The following is a 19,019-nucleotide window of genomic DNA, read 5'->3' on the forward strand; positions in this document are numbered from 1 at the left end:
TGCCGGCTGCTGCCCGCCCGGCCCCGCTCGCCTCCTGCTGCCGGTTCGCCCCTCGGCCACATTTATATAGATATTGGCCACTTACGCCCGATCCACCTTCGGAGATGACGTATCCGCTGCATATTTAAGCAGCGCGGCCAAGTGCGGTGATTGGCGCGGGAGGGCCGGGGACAGCGGCCGAGGGGCGCGGGGCAGCCCCGGGGCTGGGGGCCCGGCGCCCCCTCCCCCCCCCGCCCAGCCCCGAGGGGCGCCCCAAGCCGGAGGCGGGACGGCCGCTCCTGGGAGCGGGGTACCCTCTCCGCCCCGCCGGCAGCTCCCGGCGCCCCCTCGGGCCAGCTTGCCCAGGTAGCGAGTCCCGTCCCGGGCTCCCCCGACCAGGGAGAGTCCCAGCCCTGCTCCGCAGGTCCCACCGCCCCCGGCTGCCCGGCCTGCAGCGGCAGTCGGGGCGGTCCTGCAGCGCTCCCGGCCCGCACCCCGCCGTCGGGGCCGCGCGGATCCCCGGCCGCCTTCCCCGCGGGTAAATCACCAATGAGCCGGGACCTGCACAGGTCCCGCGAAACCAGCTCCGAGGTGTGTTCCGGTGTGTGAAATTAAACAGGAATACGGGTGAGGTTTATATTACTGTATTTAGACCGTCAATAACTTAAAAATACAGCGAAAATGTACATTATTTTTACACGTTCCATTTGGTTTGTATTTGTTAGACATTCTCTTACTGTCTGAAATAGCCAGGAGGGGACAGTGCAAAGAGACCGGTAGTGGGACAAAATGCCAATCGCTGGGATGGAGCTGGCAGGAGAAAGCGCAAACTAACAAACAGATGCAGCACAAAACCAACAGCGGCAAACCTATTCCTTACTGCAACCTGGGATAAAGACCCCGAGATCTTACAAAAGTACAGTTAGAAATAGTAACCCTGAGGAAAAAAACCAAACCGAAACAACATGTCACATTATAAAGAAATCAAATGGTTATTTACACTCACAACCTCAAGATTAAACCCTTTTGGAGAACAAAGCCTGTAAATCCTAATGCTAAACAGATATCAAGTCTAGTTCTCGGGTAGTTTTTAAAGGTAGTAAAAATCAGAACACCTTTTCATACCTTCAGACTACAAAACCTGGTATACAAAATTATGTCCAATCACTTCAGGGCTAATATACATTTAATGCAGGAAAACAATAAGCGGTATCTGAAACACAAGTATCTCAAGCTTAAAAGCTTTAAATTAGGATTCAACCAGAAAACAGCAACTAAGGGATCATTTCTCAAATAATTCCTACTCGGAGCAAAATTTTGGACACCATATCTGCAGATATTTAAATAACATATTTACAGTTCAGCAGTTCCATGTACAATACGACTGCGCTGGTTTTTATTGTACAACCTCATTTTTCACCATTTGTTTACAATATACAAAATAGTATTTAACCCAATAAAAATACGTACAAAGAATTGTTTGTTGAAGACTACAGGTACAATCTATCTACTGCATTTTTCCTTTTCTCTGTCAAACAAAAGTCCTAACTGGTATCACCATTTGCTTAGCAGAAATAGCGGATAAGAAACACCTCTTGGTGTGATGAGATACTGTTGATTTAAGAGGCCTATGTGTGCTGGGACATACCATTCACTAAACTCCTAAGTTGCTTTACTACAGTCTCTATTAGCTTCTGCTTGTCACGGTCATTCTTCCTGAACTGAGCAAAAATGTTGTTCTTTTTGCTGGAGTCTTTCATTCTAGAGAAATAAAAAAGCAAATGACAAACACATTAGAAACATAAATTGAAAAGGAAAAATCTGACTATTTAGATCGCTTTACTACTGTTCTTCTTTTGATCTTTCTGCTAATAAGAACTGAAAGATTACAAAACCTGTTCACTATGCATTCTTAAATTAAACTAATTAAACTTCTGCAATGCAGAAGTGCAGAATGTGTTCGTTTCAACAAATACGACTTCACAAATAACCTGTAAGTATTAAGCAAATACCCCTTCAGCAGAACCCTGATCCTACCAATTGCCTTAGGAGAGAAGCAAGTCAAAAACCCCATTAGTATCATCTGCTTCCATGGTAAACTGAGACTCAGCGAATGGGTGAATTTTGTTCACCATCAATAACGGGCATCTATATTGCTGATTTCCCGTACCAACGGATATAAAAACGAAATTCGGGAAATTAAGTAAATTATATAAACAATATTTTTTAACAATATAGGCCATACGTACCCTCTGTGAACTCTGCAAAAGACATTTTCATCGCAGACAGGAGAGGAGAGAAAACACTGTTAGAAAGCGTATTTGAACCGCAACGTGTTTTGTTTGATGCGGTTTTTACAAGCAGGTTGGTACCGGGCTGCCGGTAAGGTGCCCTGCTCACCCTGCCCTCCCGAAACGCTCGCACCGGCTTCACCGCGGCCAAAGCTCAGCGTGTCCCTTCCCTGGAGCGGCAATTCGGGCAGCCGCCGGCTGCTCCCGCGGCCCGGCCCCGCCGCTCCCGGCAGGGCGGCTCCGGCTCCGGCGCCGCTTCGCATCCCCGCGCCGCAGCTCCGGCCCCCGCACTTACTTCTCCAGGAGCGTGAGGGCCGTGCTGGGGTTGACCCGCAGGTACTTGGAGGTGGCCTGCCCGTAGTCAGCCAGGTAGGTGGACCAGTCCCACACCATGAAGAGGTCCAGGAGCTGCGGGGGGAGAGGAGGGTGAGGGAGTGCGGGAGGCTCTGCGGAGAGAGGCCGGGCGCAGCCTCCTGCCGAGCCCAGCCACCACCCCCCTTCACCTGCCCATTTCTTTCTTTATGTCTCTCACCTCCCTCAACGTGCAGGGAGGCGGCTGTGCAGGTTTGGCCCCAGGAGGGGATGCTGACGGCTTCACGCTTTAGTATTTAGGAACTTGCTTTACCGTGGGGAGAAAGACAGGGATGCTCCTGTCTGCTGCTTCTCACACTAATTTAAACGCAGTTCAGGTAGTCAAATTAAAGTGAATTAAACACCTCCTGGCTGCAGTCTCCATTATGACTGATCCCTGAAACTCAGAACCAAGCCCTGGGCACACTTCTGGCCCAAACAAACCCAAACAATTCAGTGGAGGAACAAAAAGTCTCCAAGCACAGTACTACGCTTGGCTGCAGTTTCAAATCAGGTCTTGGACTCATGATCTGAGAGCTGCTGTTCAACAATAAACCAGCCTGCTTTTACAATCAGACACGATGCCGAACCTCCAGCACCCTGACGGCCCTCAAAGCCTAATTCCCTCTCCACCATCACGGGGTGCAGGCCAGGCACCGCTGGGCACCCTGCCCAGGCTGCCAGGGGCCAGGGCACAGGCAGCCCCGCTCGGGGATGCCTTTCCCACGGCTACCTGCGGGCCAGTGGGCCCCACTGCCATTGACGTCAATGGTGGGGCGCCCCAGCTTCCCCCTGCGTCTGGTGCCTGGCCTTGTCCTGCTGCTGAGGGCTAACAAGGGCTTGTTCTCAGGCTGTCCCATGTTAGCCAAACCTACTGTTAAAAAAAGCCTTGGGAACTATTAACAACACTTCACTCCAGCGCGCAGTGCCCGTGGCTGCTCTGCTGAGCTGGGTCCTCAGCGTAACCTAGAGCCCCGCTTGCCTGGAGACCTGCTGAATCAGTAATGCTGGAATAGGATTTTGTGCAACAAAACCACTTGAAAAAATGTAACAGACTACAGCAAGTCACATCATTTTGCTATTTCAAGGAAGAACCGTTAACTTCAAACATTTGCTTCTGCTAAGCCTGACCAGAGCTAGCAGAGCTGGGACACAACAGTAGCAGCCTCTCCTCGCACAGGCAGAGGTGCAGCAGGAGCCCACTCCTCTGACTTCTCAGGCTACACTAAGAGGAAGGCTGCGCCCCAGAGAACTTTGCCTTACTCAAACTTCTCAGCCTGACAAACTGTCAGAGGAGTCCAGTAATGCTCACGCCCAAAATCATAACACCAATTCATTTACAGAATAAAAGCATACATCCAGTCTTGCCAGCTTCAAATTTCTATGCCTCTCTTCTGCAAATTTTTCCACTTCCAAACCACTTTCTTATGTTACTTTCAAATATAGTGTCTAATTTAAACATATAATTTTCTAATTAATTATTCCTTCCTCATTTGCAGTGTAATCTTTTAGGACTAGGTAGCAACATTTCCTAGCATCATAATGGACCTCTGACACACCTACTGCTCTGTCATACCAAAGACCTTTAGGGACCCTTATAAACCTCAGCGACACTTACATTTTACCTTTAACTATCTCACAGGGGTGAAAGGATCTAAAACCCAAGGAGGCAATTTCACTCTCTGCTGACTAGATATCCATGATAACCACCAAGGTCAAATTCAAACAGTTCTTTCCCACAAAGCCCTTTCTCAAGATGGACCCCACCAATTTTACTGAGTTCCTGAGAACATGCCTTCAGTCACCACGCAAACAGATTTGGGAAGGCTTGATAACTCAGTTGGGAAACTCACAGCCTCAGTTGCTACTGCATGTTACTCATCACTTGTTATTACCTGTATTACACAGTTCATGGTGCCCAGTCCTCACAGAGGTGTTTTAAAGCACAACCAAAAGAATGGAAAGATAGCATAGGCAGATGCACAAGACAAGAGGTGAGGATAAAGCTGACAGGAACACAAAGTATATAATCTGGTGATTAATAACTTACTGCTACTTACAGTGCTACTTGTCATGGGCTCCACATGGGACATGGTCCTTAAGGATAGACCAATGTTCCTGCAGTTGTATTCAGTGAGTAAGAAGTGCAAGATTTCATTTCTTATCCCTATTGTACCATTGAAATCGAGGATTCTAGATAAATCTTAAACAACCCTGAAGCTCATCTGGGTGAAAGGTATCTCAAGGTATCCTGCTAGCAATGTGCAGCCCAAAGCCATTGATGACTGACACAATTACAGTGCTGACACGTTCAAATAAACTTCCTTAACAATGCTGCATGAGTGAGTTTCATAGGATGCTTTCAATGGTTGACTCAACTGATTGTGCCATGGCTCTGGGAAATCTCAGTCATAGTGATCACTGGAAGATTACACCTCATTTGTCACCTGGCCAAACACAGGTAAGCATGTAGGGCTCTAAACTGACCATGAAGTCTGTTGTTTTTCAACACGATGTAAAAAAATGTCACACAGAACACGAAACATTCTGTGCACTCCAAGGCAGTCCTGGCACTAAAGAATGAACACCCAAAGAGACACTATCGACAAGGGTGACGTACCCAGCACTCCTTCCCTGCTCCATGCATGGTTAAGGAGCTGCATGCAACCAACCTCATGCTAATACATCTCTTAAATTCAACAGCTGTCATGACATGTGGCATGTTGCTCAAAGGCCCAAACATGCAATCAAATGACACATGCCACTCAGTCACAGCCCCTTTCCCTCCTTCTGTGAATCTGTTCAGGGGCTGCAGTATGACAATCATGCCTTGGATCTGGATTAAATGTGGCAGGGAGCTGCAGACACTGCTGGAGACCAGACTGCTGCTGTGCACGATTATGCATTGTGCATTTTGTCCCACTCACGGCCGCAGTTCTGCACCGTGGCACAGTGCTGTATGCAGTGGGCTTGGACAGCAAGTACTGCATGCTGTGGGGTGGGGAAGAGCTGCCTGGTGTGCAGCTCTTGGGATCTGTGTCCTGGTCATTCCTATCACCTGCATCTGCCCTGGCACCCAGGCTCAGTGGCTGCACAGCCCAGCGCAGGCGCTCTGTGAGGGGAGCAGGTTGGCCAGCAGCCAGTGGCAGAGAGGACAGTCTAGCAGAAATGACACACTGGCTCCAGGACCACCACATGGGTGGTGGGAAGTAACTTCAATCCATTCATGCAAAGTTTCACTTGAGCCCAACACAACACCGAATTCACCTTCACTCCAGCAACAATGTAGAGGTGTTAATTTACCAATCTGTTTTCATTTCTGCTGCTCTGTTCCTTTCTGATTTACACCATCTTTTGCTACACAAATGTGTGCCCTATTTAAATTAATTTTAATTTTTATTCCCCATATAGAAAAAGTGTGACTGTCTTGACCACAGACATAGGATGCACATGAAGCACAGGACAGCTTGCTGGTTCTGTAACAGTGGTTTTTACTGCAGCATCGAGGATCAAATCAAGGCCAAGTTAAAGCAACATTTCCCTACTACTATTTTATTTATTAAATCTTTCACTATTACTGAGACAGCAATTGAAAATGAGAAGTATTGTCTAACAAGGAATGCCCCACACTGGGGGCATACACTGTCCAAAGATAAATATGGGCAAACAGTAGGTCCTGGCAATAAGCATTTCCCAGCCTCAAAAATCAGTCAAAGGCCACAGAGTTTATTACATCATATCACACCAGTGATACTGGCTGCAACTTCTTTAAGGTTAGACTGTGCACAACTTGCCTGGAAATTACAATAGGAAACATGTTTATTTTACACATCCATATTTCCTAAGTTAACATGTGTGGAAAAAACCTCAGAACTAAGAAACTCAGAAAGGCAGTCTCAGCCCCACATAAGGAGGCACCCAAGGCAGTCAGTGTCCAGTCAGAACCAGCTTATCTTGCAGCCAAAACACTGTGAAGCACCGAATAAACTAAATATATGTACTCTGCTACCCAAGAACAATGGCACTGCTGTGCTCTTCATCCCATAATAACCATGAAAAATAAGAATAAGCTCAGACAGGCAATACTATACCCGAGTATTTTATAATGAAGCAGAATATGCTTCCCGAGGAGCAAGGAGCAATTATTCCCTTCTGACTAGGAACAATTTGCAGAGATGTATGTGTGTCTGAGTCATTGTGAAAAAAAACCAAAACAAAACAAAAAAAAAAAAGGAACAAGGAAAAAAAAAAAAGGAACAAGCTTTAGCTTTTCCTATACACCACACAGAACATCCAATATATTGTCCACTTACTTACATTTACAAGATACAGTCTACACTTCCACCTTATTTAGAGCATTTTGCTTCTTCTAAAGGTGTGATATAAGGGGAACTTTCATCTAACATCTTGGAACCATCAGGGCTGACGATCAGAGAGCAGCACGTTTGTTCTGTTGTACGTGCAACAGCGTTGCTTTCCCAAACCATTACATTATTAGTCACATATATACTTCTAACATTATAGGTAACTTAAGCCTCTGGTTGCTGTACTGCACTTTTATTTTGAATTATGCTCTACAAAGCTTTGATTTTGTAATTTTACCTTCATGTGTAGGTATTTTCTAGATGCCTTTTATGTCTAACATTAAGTCTCTTTGTAGAAATAAACATCACTTGGAAAAGAAAAGGTGTTTATGTGTACTTACGTAAAAGTTTATAGTAATTTCTCACATTATACAGGTAACACTGCTATTTTTAATTGGAAGACTTATTTTAAAAGATACTAAACTATGTTTTGGTTAAAAGAGCTCCTACTGTAAGACCTTGTTAGCTAACAGGATCAGTTATGACAAACATAATGATGCTATGAGAGGAAAAGATTTTAAACTTTTAGGGACAGAATTCTGATTTCAAATAGGGTACTTGCACCTATTCTTCAAAGTTAGTACTCTAGCATTTTCCCAGTATCTAGGTGATATGGCCGTGTTTGAATAGAAATTACTCTTTATCATTGCTCACTAAAGCTTTGTATTGTATTACCTAAAGTTCAGAGCAGCTCAGCCATAGTCCTGTATTTAGGCCATCTTGTAATTACGTGAGAATTCTGTGCACTGGGAACTGCTGGAATCGACCATCCGGCCCTTTCAATGACATCTGAGCCTCTTGTCACATCCTCAGATATCATACAGATGCCCTTTCCTTTTTACTTTTGGGCAACTGTCAGGAATAATCTTGGAAGAGAACGCAACTTTGGGAAATAGCTATGCACAGAGTGAGCACAGCAACAGACAGAAGGAGGAGACATGAGCTTTGCAGATGGAAATGGGGGCAGTGTCCATTAGACCCTGTGCTGGTTATACTACAAAAATCCTAGTTGCAAATTATAAAGGTAGCTTAATGCAAGTTGGAATGGGGCAAGCTGCAATATCTTCTGAAGCAGCATGAGCATCAGCAAATAGCTTTGGTTGTACAAATGGCACCAGTGATTCAGGAGCTGGAGATAAAACTTGAGTTGTACACTTAATTTCCTACTTACCTTTCAGTAAAGTCAAATATTCTATCCAATGAAAAGTAATTCTTTTAATATATCACTGTCAGTTATGTCAGTTCTGGCCTACTCTCCTTGCTCACAAGCTGAATATTTCTTATGCTAAACAGTTTATTAACCCCTAATCACCCAGTTACTTCTGGACTTGACTGCATGTGTAATTACCTTTTGTCAGGTACAATTTGCCTGATAAACATGTCAGAACACTTGCTGCTTAGTCTGTTGAAACAGATAAATGCTGTCTTTCCACAGCCTTGGGGCATAATTAACAGGAAAAAAAAAAGGCAGTTATAAAAACACACAGAAGCTGATTCAGTGAGGCAGGAGTTCACAGCGTGCAGCCCGCCAAGGCCCATTGCCCGGCCCGCTACGCTTGCCTGAGCTCTTATTGAGTTCCAGCCTGCTGTGACAGGGCAAAGGGGGCAGCCCTCAAAAACTGAGATTTAAAGTAGGTTTCCACGTGAACTTCAAAAAAGAGTGGGATGATGCCTGTTTGGGGAAAAAAAAAAAAAAAAAAAAAAAAAAAAGGAAAAACCAACACAGTGAAGCAGCAGATAATGAAATTGGTAGAGTCCCTGTCATCATTATGTGTTATATGCTCAAACCGACTCTCTGGGATAGGACCGAGAATGTAAAAACTAAAAGAAGGCAGAAGGGGAAAAAAAAATCAGGAAAAGCAAACAGGTCCGGATTAACCAAAAATGCTTTGTGGCATCCTTGGGCTCAATTGCTTCTGATTTCTGCCCTGTAGTGTTTGCAGGTTATGTACCCATGCGCTACAGGGAGTGCGAAAAAAGAAATCCTTACCTGACCTCTGGATAACCCAAACAGGAGATTAGCCCATTTCCAAGCAAAGCAGGTTGTCACACTGTTAGGCCAATTGCTTCTATTGACACTTTGCATAAACATCTTACACAGGGTGATCAGAAAGGACTGTTACGCCATTAATGCTCTTTTTATTTTTTTATACCTAAGTCTTACAGAATAAAGGCCTTTCTGAGTAAGGGATAACAAAAGGGTCAAAAGGTCACAAACATTCTTTTAAGTAGGCAAAAATCGGGGAAGTTTAGATTCATTGAAAAGTGCAAATTGGAATTTTTTTGCATCTTAAACATTCCAGCACACTCAGCTTTTTCTAGTTTCACTTCTAGTAAATTAATTATCTACTTAATTGTGCAGTCTTACTTTTACTTTCAAATAAGAAAAACGCTAAAGTCTTCATTTTAGGAAATAGCAAGCTGTCTGACCTTCTCAGCTAATCAGTAAACTAAACAGACTTAGACATTACCATTGAAATCCTCGTGAGGACCAGTGTGAAAATATACAGAACCTTTTCTTGAAGTGGGATGACTGAACAGTCATGTACAGTTTTCACATAATTTACACAGCATGTGGTTTGCACTGTGTACAGCAAAATATTCTATATTTTCTTTTGTTTTGCTTTCGCTTTGATCAGAGATGGAAACAATCTCCCTTTAATAGTATAAAAGCCACCTGCTGGGCATCACAGACTACAGCTAATTGGCAAATTCTTTGAAATTTTGATATAATGGATTTTGACCTCTTTAATTAAAAAAACCCAAAGCCTAGAATACGGTGAACTCTTCTGGGAAATGAATAGTGCCAAGCATATACAACTGCAAGCTACACCAAATCTTTTCTTAGGAAAGAATACAGAAGAAACATTACATTTTTTCCTTGAGGATGCATGGCTTTTGGCCTAGGAAAAAAAAAAAAAAAGACTATTGCTATCTATGTATAATTTCAGTCCCTAAGATAAAGACAGAATAAACACATTAATATTTCAATTATTTCTATGTTTATTGGGCTTTGGAGCTAACAAGCACCAAACATGAAGGCGAGTTTTTCATTTTAAACACAGTAAACTCACAAAAGCCACTCGCAAATGTTCCAGTTCTCAACATTTCCTACTCCAAGGAGCTCACACTGTACAATCCACCCCGCCTTGTTTTAAGAAGGACAAATGGGTTTCAGCACCCAAAAGGAAGCCTGTCAACCAGAATTGCTGCTGTTTCATAATCTCTGACATAACGTTAACCTTTCAGTGGAGCTATAATCTCATTGCTTTGGGAACTCTGAGGCAGCACTGTCTTTCTTTTGTTAAAACACTTATTTATATTCTGCCCAGCATAATGGGGCCATGGTCCATGACTGGGACTCGTAGGCACTGCAGTAACACAGCTACACAACAACAACACTTTTTTAATCTTTGCTTAGGTTTCATGCACAAGTATACATGAACATATGTTACACAGGTATACGTTTATTTCCAACAAAAACTGTCAGCATGACCATGGAGATAATATCATAATTATTCACCAAGTTATGCTCCTGTTAATTAAAGCATGTACACCATGAGAGCACTTACTAACAAAACATAAAGGACCAGGATCAGAATCAAAACTGGACAAAGACAAGTCTTGTTTACTCTGAACATTTCTCAGTTGCAAAGGAACAACAAAGCTATTTAAAATGTAGATACCTAAGTCGAGCTTGAAAGAAAAAAAAGAGAGTTTGCTAACTGTAGAATAACACCATACCAACCACACACAATTATCACTTAATCAGTAGGTGTTCATTACTGATGACAAACATCTTGTTAGCCTGGTTAGCAAGTCTGCCTACCACTTGCCAAAATATTTTGTTTTATTTAGACCTGGTGACTTATTTTGTGAATGTGGTGAATTTCAGAATCCCCTCTTCTGATCACATAACTGGAATAACGCACATCCGTCTTGTATTTCAAAGTGTACATTGCTCTCTTGATCTGTGAATGTCTCCCTGTAGTTTATGCTATTTTTCTGAATTGGTACAACAAATGGATTTTCAAAGTGATGTTATGGGGACTTAGCTATGCAATTCCCATTAGTGTCAATGGGGGTCGCAGGCTAAATTCCTAGACAATGCTTTGAAAACTGAGCCCTGGATTTTCAAAGGAAGGATAGTCTGTGTTAGAAAGGCAGGGTCTTTCAGTTTTTAAGCCACTGCATTAAAACCTGCCTTTTTCTTTTAAGCACCATACATTTAGAAATTGTGTCTAAATTTGGGACATTTAACTGTTCACAAGAATGAAATAATTTTGTATTTAAATGCTACCATCTGTTTCAAATTTTTAAGTGAAATTGTATCTGTCACTGTCTTGAATGTTGGGATACAATCTTCAACACATTCATAAATGTACAATGTATAATGTTATGACAGCTGAACCATTGGGATTTGTTGCTATGCTAAGAGAAAACAGAAGTTATTTGTGTTCATATATCTTTTAGTAAAAAAAAAAAAAAATCCTTGCAAAGGACAGAATTCTTTCCTAAAAATCTGGACCTTGTGGTATACTTTGAGAAATGCCTGGTCTTGTTATAGTCATGATTTTTTTTTATTCTTTGGCACTTCAAATGAACTTAGGCCTGCCTACAAAATAGAATACTTGCTGTTGAAGCCACGTGAACAAGCTTGTCGCTGTTACCATAACCAGAAAAACACTCATAATGTATAATTTTTACAAATCCATTAAAACTTCAAGCAGCCCAAGATGTAACATCTGAAGACAAAGAAAAGTAGTTTCTGAGACAAATACAAATAGCTGGGCCCTATGAAACACCCAGTACAGTAACAAGTAATACCTCTTCAAAGAAGATTTGTTTAATTACAGAGAAAATGTTTATTATGAAGTGTGTTGTTCTTCATCATTAAAGAGTAAGCTGGACTAGTAGCAAAAGAACCATCTTGTGAGTCTAGAAGCAGAGGAGAGTTTGAAAAGCAGGAGCCTGGCAGACAGTCAGGCTCCAGAGGGCACGGGCTCTGGCCAAATTGCTCCTGTCAAGCGTGTTAGTCCGTACACAAAGTCCCTTCAGACAAAGCATAAAACTATGTCAATGGCAAAATTTGTGTGGATTAAAAATTTTGTATTATGCAATAGTCAGGTCATTCACCATTTTTTCTGGTTTTGAGCTCCTGACGCAGAGGTGTACACACCCAAACAGCACACAGGGGTGACAAGTGCAGCCCCCCAAAACAGGCCATCTGCCTCTCACCTGAACGAGACTTTGAAAACACAATTTCAACTGTTCAAATTATGAAGTATTTAATATAGCAGAGACAAATCTCAGCTGGCATTTTCACGTGGCTTCTGGTCGTTTTTTTAAATAACGGTTTGCCAGTAGTACTTAAATATTGACATCTACCGAAAAGAAGTTTTATAGTTTAGTTTATTTGATCATTAATTTTCTATAGGTACTTCTTTTTTAATTGCACTAGACTCACAACAGGTTTGCTTTAAACTATTCACTTGTATACGAAATAATGCCATAAATAGCATATGATGAGGCACACTGTCCTAAAGTAAGCTTCTCAGGGATTAAAACTGTATCATTTGTCTCAATCCTTCCTGAAAAAATGTCGCTAAAAAGTTCAAAATCTTGACCACCTTGTCTGGTTTAGAGGTGGGTCTAATTTAAATTATTCTGATTTGGTGTAACTAAATAAAATTCAAACACAAAACACATTCACTTCCACTTCCATACTGTGTTCTGGAATTGAACACTCTTGTCCCATCTGCCACATTTAATATTTAGCACTATCCATAAGAGTAACTGCAGATGCCTGCAGTCTTACTAGTATACCACACCACAAGAAGTCATTATCTGACCAATGCTGGTTTTAGCTACCCGAAAACTGTCCTTGTATACACACACACATCTAACCTATTCAGTCCAACTGCTGCACCCTAGAACTAATCATCTGCAGTGGTCTGCCCAAGTATACAACTTAAACTTCAGTCCAGTTCCTTCTAGGATTGAAGGAAGGAGATTTAGATACACAGCCCTGGCGTGCAAATGCAAACTGATGCCTATGGGAAGACAAGTGAGCATGGTACAGCTCCATGGCATCAGCTTTGTGCTCACCGAGGAAGGGAAGACTTCAGCTCTTTGAGTGAAGCTGCAGCTCAAGAACAGACTCAGGACACCACCAATGCAGGCACTGCTGGGAACTAGGATTCAGTGAACGGAGTATTTCCCCTCTGCCAACTTTCTAGTCATTTCTTGTCATATTCTGACTTGGAAAAAACACCAGAGAAAATCTATGAAACATGCTGAAATTACATTGCTACACAGACTGATTCAACTTAACAGGACGATATACAACAGGTCTATAAGGTTTATGAGCACTCTTGAATCTGCAGCAATTAGTCTCCACAGAAGTCCATGATCTACAGTGTGTACTATGAATCACATCATTTCCACTGAGATAACCTGAGGTTCTACAGCAGGTAAGAGGAAACAGTTTGGCTCAACACAACAGAGTAATTATTTTTTAATTACCAACTTTTTTTTGGTTGAGTTTCTTTTAGCATCTGTGCATTTCTCAAAAGCTGCACATCTAAGTAGAAACTTACAGCCACAGTGTGCCAGATTCTTCTCTTAGGCAGCCATTAAAACACTCAGCATTTTATATACAAGGCGTCTCTGAAACGCTTCTGCAGGAAGCAGATACAAATACAGCAACTGCTCAATAAAGTATCTCAGCTGATCTTGAGTGCTGAGCTAGAATACGTGAAAAGCCTCTGGAATTCAAGACATAACAGGCCACAAAACAGCATAATTTTGTTTGCATCCAGAAGCAAAAATCCAGTGCAATCCATAAGACACAGATACTTACAGATGTGGCTATCGTAAGTTTACTGTAAACAGATAGGTATTTCTTCCAAAGTAGCTCACTCAGGGTATGGCTGCATAACCACCCTTTATAGCAGATGAAGTTACATCCCTTAGGGAAAGCTATGCTAGACCTGAGAACCTCTGGACAAGGAATTCAGCAGTCAGTAGCTCAGGAATGTAAATACAGACAAGTTAAAAGGAAAGCCAAAATCACTAGGAAAAAATTCTCATATTCTTCCACGGACAACCTTCACTTTCCTCTTCAGCTACAAGAAAACATTTACTTCCCTATTTATATCTATCAAATAACTCTCAAAACGTTTTAGCAAATACTATAGCCCATATAAGATCCTGGTTTTGTTTTGTTAACTTGTCTAGATATCCTGGTTTAACAAAGGCTTCCAAGCCAGCAAGTTGCAACCTGGATACCCCAAAATTTCCTTTTTTAAATTGGGTTTTTGCAAAAGATCTTTCTCCTCTGCCTATTGTTTGCAAACATATTAGGAAAAACCCCATTTTGCTTAAAGGCAATAATCAAATACAATTTATTATCTAAGAACTACATCTTCAAGAAATTATACTCTTTAGAAGATGGGTTTTTTTCCCCTTTAGATTATGCATTTTCTCCTCAATCCTACAGACAGTATTTTCTTTAAATGTTTTATCTAAAATTTTTTTTTATGATTTCCCTGGAAGACTGAGTAATTACAAATTATTTTATATGTCATTTGCAATAATTCTCTTAATATTTTAGTTCCAACATATCCCAGTACACATGGAACTTTTGCTGACCAATGATGTCAGAATTCAGCCTCTAATGCCTCCTGCAATTTGAAAACACCTTCCCCTGATTTTACTTGCCACTTTGAAATGTTATCCCTTTCTAGGGAGTAATCCTGTGCTAGATTCTTTTGCTTCTTAAACGAACATTATTCTCACCCTTTATTGACTGACCAGATCTATTATCACATGTAAGCAGTGTTAATCCTCTAGTAATTAACACCCTTATTAAAGTAATTTTAACTCAAAGAAGTTTAAATCGCATTATTGGTTTTATTTAATTAAGCTATGAGGGCTGTTTTACAGTGTCACTCCAGTTTTCAGTTTGTGCCTTTTCTATCAGTTACACAGCCACAACACCCTGATACACACAAACCACCACCAAACGACCACCACCATCCCACCCCACACAGGTACCAGGGCATTTCTGTCTAGGAGTTATTCAACGTTATTCCATTTCACTGGAACTTCATCAACTATTCTGCATGTCAGTGGATGCAAGACATAGACACTACACTAAATATTTTACCATTCCCAGAACTATCATTTGGGTGTGCATTGGAATGACAGTATCACATTCACCCTTCCAGAGGACTCAATATCTTGTTAGTATCTAAAGTGAAAGAGCCACCTCTGTCCTCTTCATACATCCTAAGCAAGGGCAAACATTTTTCTTTAAACTTCAGACTGGCAAAAAGAAACATAATCTCAACGCATTTAGTTCTGCCACTTAGAATGGTCACTTTTACTGTTACTTTGAAAATAAGTAAGTTTTAAAAGTTTAACAAGTAAGTTTTCAAATTGTGGTTTTGTGTGTGTCCTACTGCATGTTCCTTTCTATGGGAAAACATCTGATGGCCTATGTTGTCTTACAGATCTCAGGTAAGCTACTCAACTGACACATTTGACACAGGGTCAAAAGATGAAAACTGTCTTCTGGTTTAACTGCATCAAGTTACACTGTGCACCCTGGAAGAGTGTGGGCTAATTATGTGTCCTTCTGAATGATTTCCTGGAGGCACACTACTGAAACTGGGAAAGCTTGAGTTCTCCTGGGAACAAGGCAAGCCCATGGTTTTAGGGACTTTAAACACCACAAACTGTGTACTGAAAGTCCTTTCTTTTCTTAGGATAAAAACATCTCTTCAAATTTCTACTGTTTGAAAAAGAAATGTTCTTACTGGGTCTCAGCATAAAGCATGGAAAATTATAAACACAGAAAAGTAAGAATAATAAAGTACATTTACAGACACAAATTGACTTATCTTTTTTTTACCTCACCCCGTATTTTTATGTTCTTCTTTTTTCCCCATCATCTAGTGCTTCCATCTATTAATATTTTGATTTATTTCTGCATTTCTGTTATTATTCATTCTTTATTCACACTTTCTGTAATTGCAGTCTTTTAAGTTGCACTGTTCCTTTGTTACTATTGCTCTAGATAAAGTCCTCTGCAAGGAGGATACAATCTATATGTGAATCTTCCATGTGAAGTTTGTTATTCCACTACTCATTAAAATAGCACAATTTGTGAAAGAACGAATTGCTCCAAACCTGACACAGCCATAAGAGCCATAAATGTTAACATATATGATAAGCTGTGCCTAAGAACATGCTGGTTCAGTTATATTGCTTACAGTACAACTAAGTGCACTTCATTCAGAAACCAGTTATAACAAACCAGGATGAAATTCAATTATTTCTTTTGCCAGCTATTGGTATCTTTGTATTAACTTCAGTTCCCAAATTTCACTGCCTGACTGAAGGCAGTCTAGCTAGACAGAGTAATATTTTTTTAATTTGTATTTCTGCAGGTCTAAGACAGCCAACTGCAAAACAGTGTCACATTATGGTACATCCTACATAAACACTTTTGAACATATGATCTTATTTCCTAAGATACTATGATCCAAATGAATAAACATTAATTAACTACATTTCACCAATTCAAGTCATTGCCTTACTATGTCCATGAAATTGCTTAATTGTGCTGTTACTGTTCTGAAGCAGAGAAGAAGTCTTGTTTTCCTGATGTAAAAGACTTCTTTGATTTTACTAGATTTTATATTTGCACTGCAGTGACTTCCAAAGATGAGGTGGACTTTCTTTTTCACAGAAGAAACTAGCAAAAGGAAAAAAAATGGGGTATTCTGTCTGCTGCATGTGATTGACAGATAATTTAGAAAAGGAATGAAACCTAAGTATGCTGATTGATGCAACTGAAAAAAATACTGGAGTCAAATCTGTAGGGTTAAAGGGTTAGTAGAGCTGCCCAGTACATACTACATACCAGTGGTACCTCCAGTTTATATAAGGTTGGAGAATGTAAGTGATTTTGGGGCAGAAATTACTTAATACACTGACACAGCTACCAGTTCCATGGCTCCCCGATGGGAGAGTAGGACTTAGAAACATTAAGAGAATACAAATAACATGCAACTTGAAGGAAACCAATAGTTTTGTGCTGCTCAATTAACAATGCTTATTCATTACTCATAGGAACCACATACTGCTCACAGAGTTCAGAGGAAGTACTGGGGACATGGGGTTCCAAAACTAACTCCATCCATCAATTCAGGGCTACAGAAGGGCTCAGACACAATGGTGGAGATCTTGCACCAACTGCATGTCAGCAGGAATATAACGTATTCACAAACTTTGGAAAGTTGTGCACCCAAATCTTTCTTCCTTGCACATACAGAATTTCTTACATGACAATGGCAAGGACTCTATGGGAGCAAAACTGCTAGGAGAAGAATAACTAAAGAGAATCTTCATTTCATTGAATAAGTCTCACTGAATAGAATATATATCAGTGATTCCAAAGGTAAGTAGGATTTTACAAATATAACAGGCACACAGATGAGCTTCTAATTTAAGGAAGATATTTGTTAATTGAGAAATTATCTAGAAGTGAACCTTCTGAAACTTTTCTACCAACAGGTCCTTCTGCAAGAGAATAAAACCTTCTCCAAATAAAGTTTATTTAGTGCCTTCTCTCATAATGTCATTGGAAATGGCTGCTTCACAAAGTGTTCCACAGCCTGCCAGTTATTAAAGAAATTAAGTGTCATGCCCAAGGAAAGAGAAGCCTTTGGGTTCTAATATTACATGCAGAGTATTCCTGGGATTTCATGTCAACTACCAAGGACAAAATTTAGTTCCATTTACATCTCAGTCTTATAGGAATTTCCTCTGTAACGATGGGATGAGCTTTCTTGAATGGAAAGGTGTTCCAGATATATGAAGTTTTCATAACAACAGCTCTTTAGGTTTTGAATTAATTGATTAACTATTTCTAAACTGGGTCTTGCAAAAGTAATGATGACCAAGAAGAGCTTAAAGCTGATTGAATGTGACAGTTGGTAGTATTCAGACAGGGATTCAGATATGTCCATCTAAATAGACTTGACAGCAGTTTTTGCCAACTTTTTATTGTCTTTTTTTTTCCCTTCATATCTGCTTTGATCAACCTCTCCAGTGAAACTTTGAGAGATTTCCATGATGGTACCATTTAGAAGATGAAACTGCTCTGCACAGTTCTAAGTCAAGTGTTTCACCTGCACAAACGAGATCAATAAATGTGACTTCCTGTCTCAGTTCCCAAAATTATAAATTCACCTAACAACAAAATAAAATGCTCTAAGTGAGGCTTATGTTCTTATTCAAAGACTGGTATATGCAGGTCTCCAAATCAAGCCGAATCAGTGCTTCCCAAATTCTGTGTAGTTTCTAAATATATAGTACAGATTTCTTGTCAGCTCATTTAGTTCTTGTGTGCATCTTGTTAATTAAGAGGAGAATTCAAAAAATTGTAACCCTCAAATTAATTAGCTTAAAGAAACAATAAGGAATTTTCTTATTTTTTATAACTTCCATTATTTAGGTACCTATGCCACTCCTTACTGTTGATGAAGAGATGACATTCTGTTTATACTATACTTTGGAGAAACTACTAAGGTTTTTGCCATAGATGGAATGGGGTATTTTGTAGTTAAACAGCCATATGTATATAATTTTTGTTAAGTGAGGTATTGATAGAGCTAGTGAAGTGACAGCATTTCTACACTGAGGTTTTCAAAACTGTTTTCAAGTATGGCCCCTCATAATTAGTACACCATGATCTAGAGCAAAAACCTAGTACATGATCAGCATGTTATTTACAGTTCTCGGCTGGAAAAGGGGCATTTACATGAACTGGATACAATCTGCTTTGCACTGAATTTGACAAACGATTTAATGTCCCAAAGAATACACAGGCACCTAACACCCAGCATGTGTGCTTTTAGTTTCTGGCACTTACAGGGCAGGAATACTTACTACCAGGAAATTACTAACTTGCCATTCTGTTTTGATTCTGAAAATCCTTATCAAGATAGTGAATCCAAAGCCA

At 40.8% G+C, this 19,019-nt stretch overlaps 1 protein-coding gene across 4 annotated transcripts in view; it reads right to left on the reverse strand.

The window, feature by feature from the left end:
* Positions 1 to 607: 607 nt before the first annotated feature.
* Positions 608 to 19,019, reverse strand: part of EXOC6 (exocyst complex component 6) — an 85,519-nt gene continuing 67,107 nt past the window's right edge. For all 4 annotated transcript variants that reach the window (XM_041415364.1, XM_041415363.1, XM_041415366.1 and 1 more), the window contains 3 exons: positions 2,566 to 2,678; positions 2,229 to 2,240; positions 608 to 1,740 (listed from right to left, as the gene is read on the reverse strand). In XM_041415364.1, the coding sequence (XP_041271298.1) occupies positions 1,608 to 1,740; positions 2,229 to 2,240; positions 2,566 to 2,678 (258 nt within the window). In that variant the 3' untranslated portion in view covers positions 608 to 1,607. The remainder of the gene's footprint in view (positions 1,741 to 2,228; positions 2,241 to 2,565; positions 2,679 to 19,019) is intronic.

Source organism: Onychostruthus taczanowskii, unplaced genomic scaffold (assembly GCF_017590055.1).
Source record: "Onychostruthus taczanowskii isolate IOZ18803 unplaced genomic scaffold, ASM1759005v1 scaffold5, whole genome shotgun sequence".
Taxonomy (NCBI): domain Eukaryota; kingdom Metazoa; phylum Chordata; class Aves; order Passeriformes; family Passeridae; genus Onychostruthus; species Onychostruthus taczanowskii.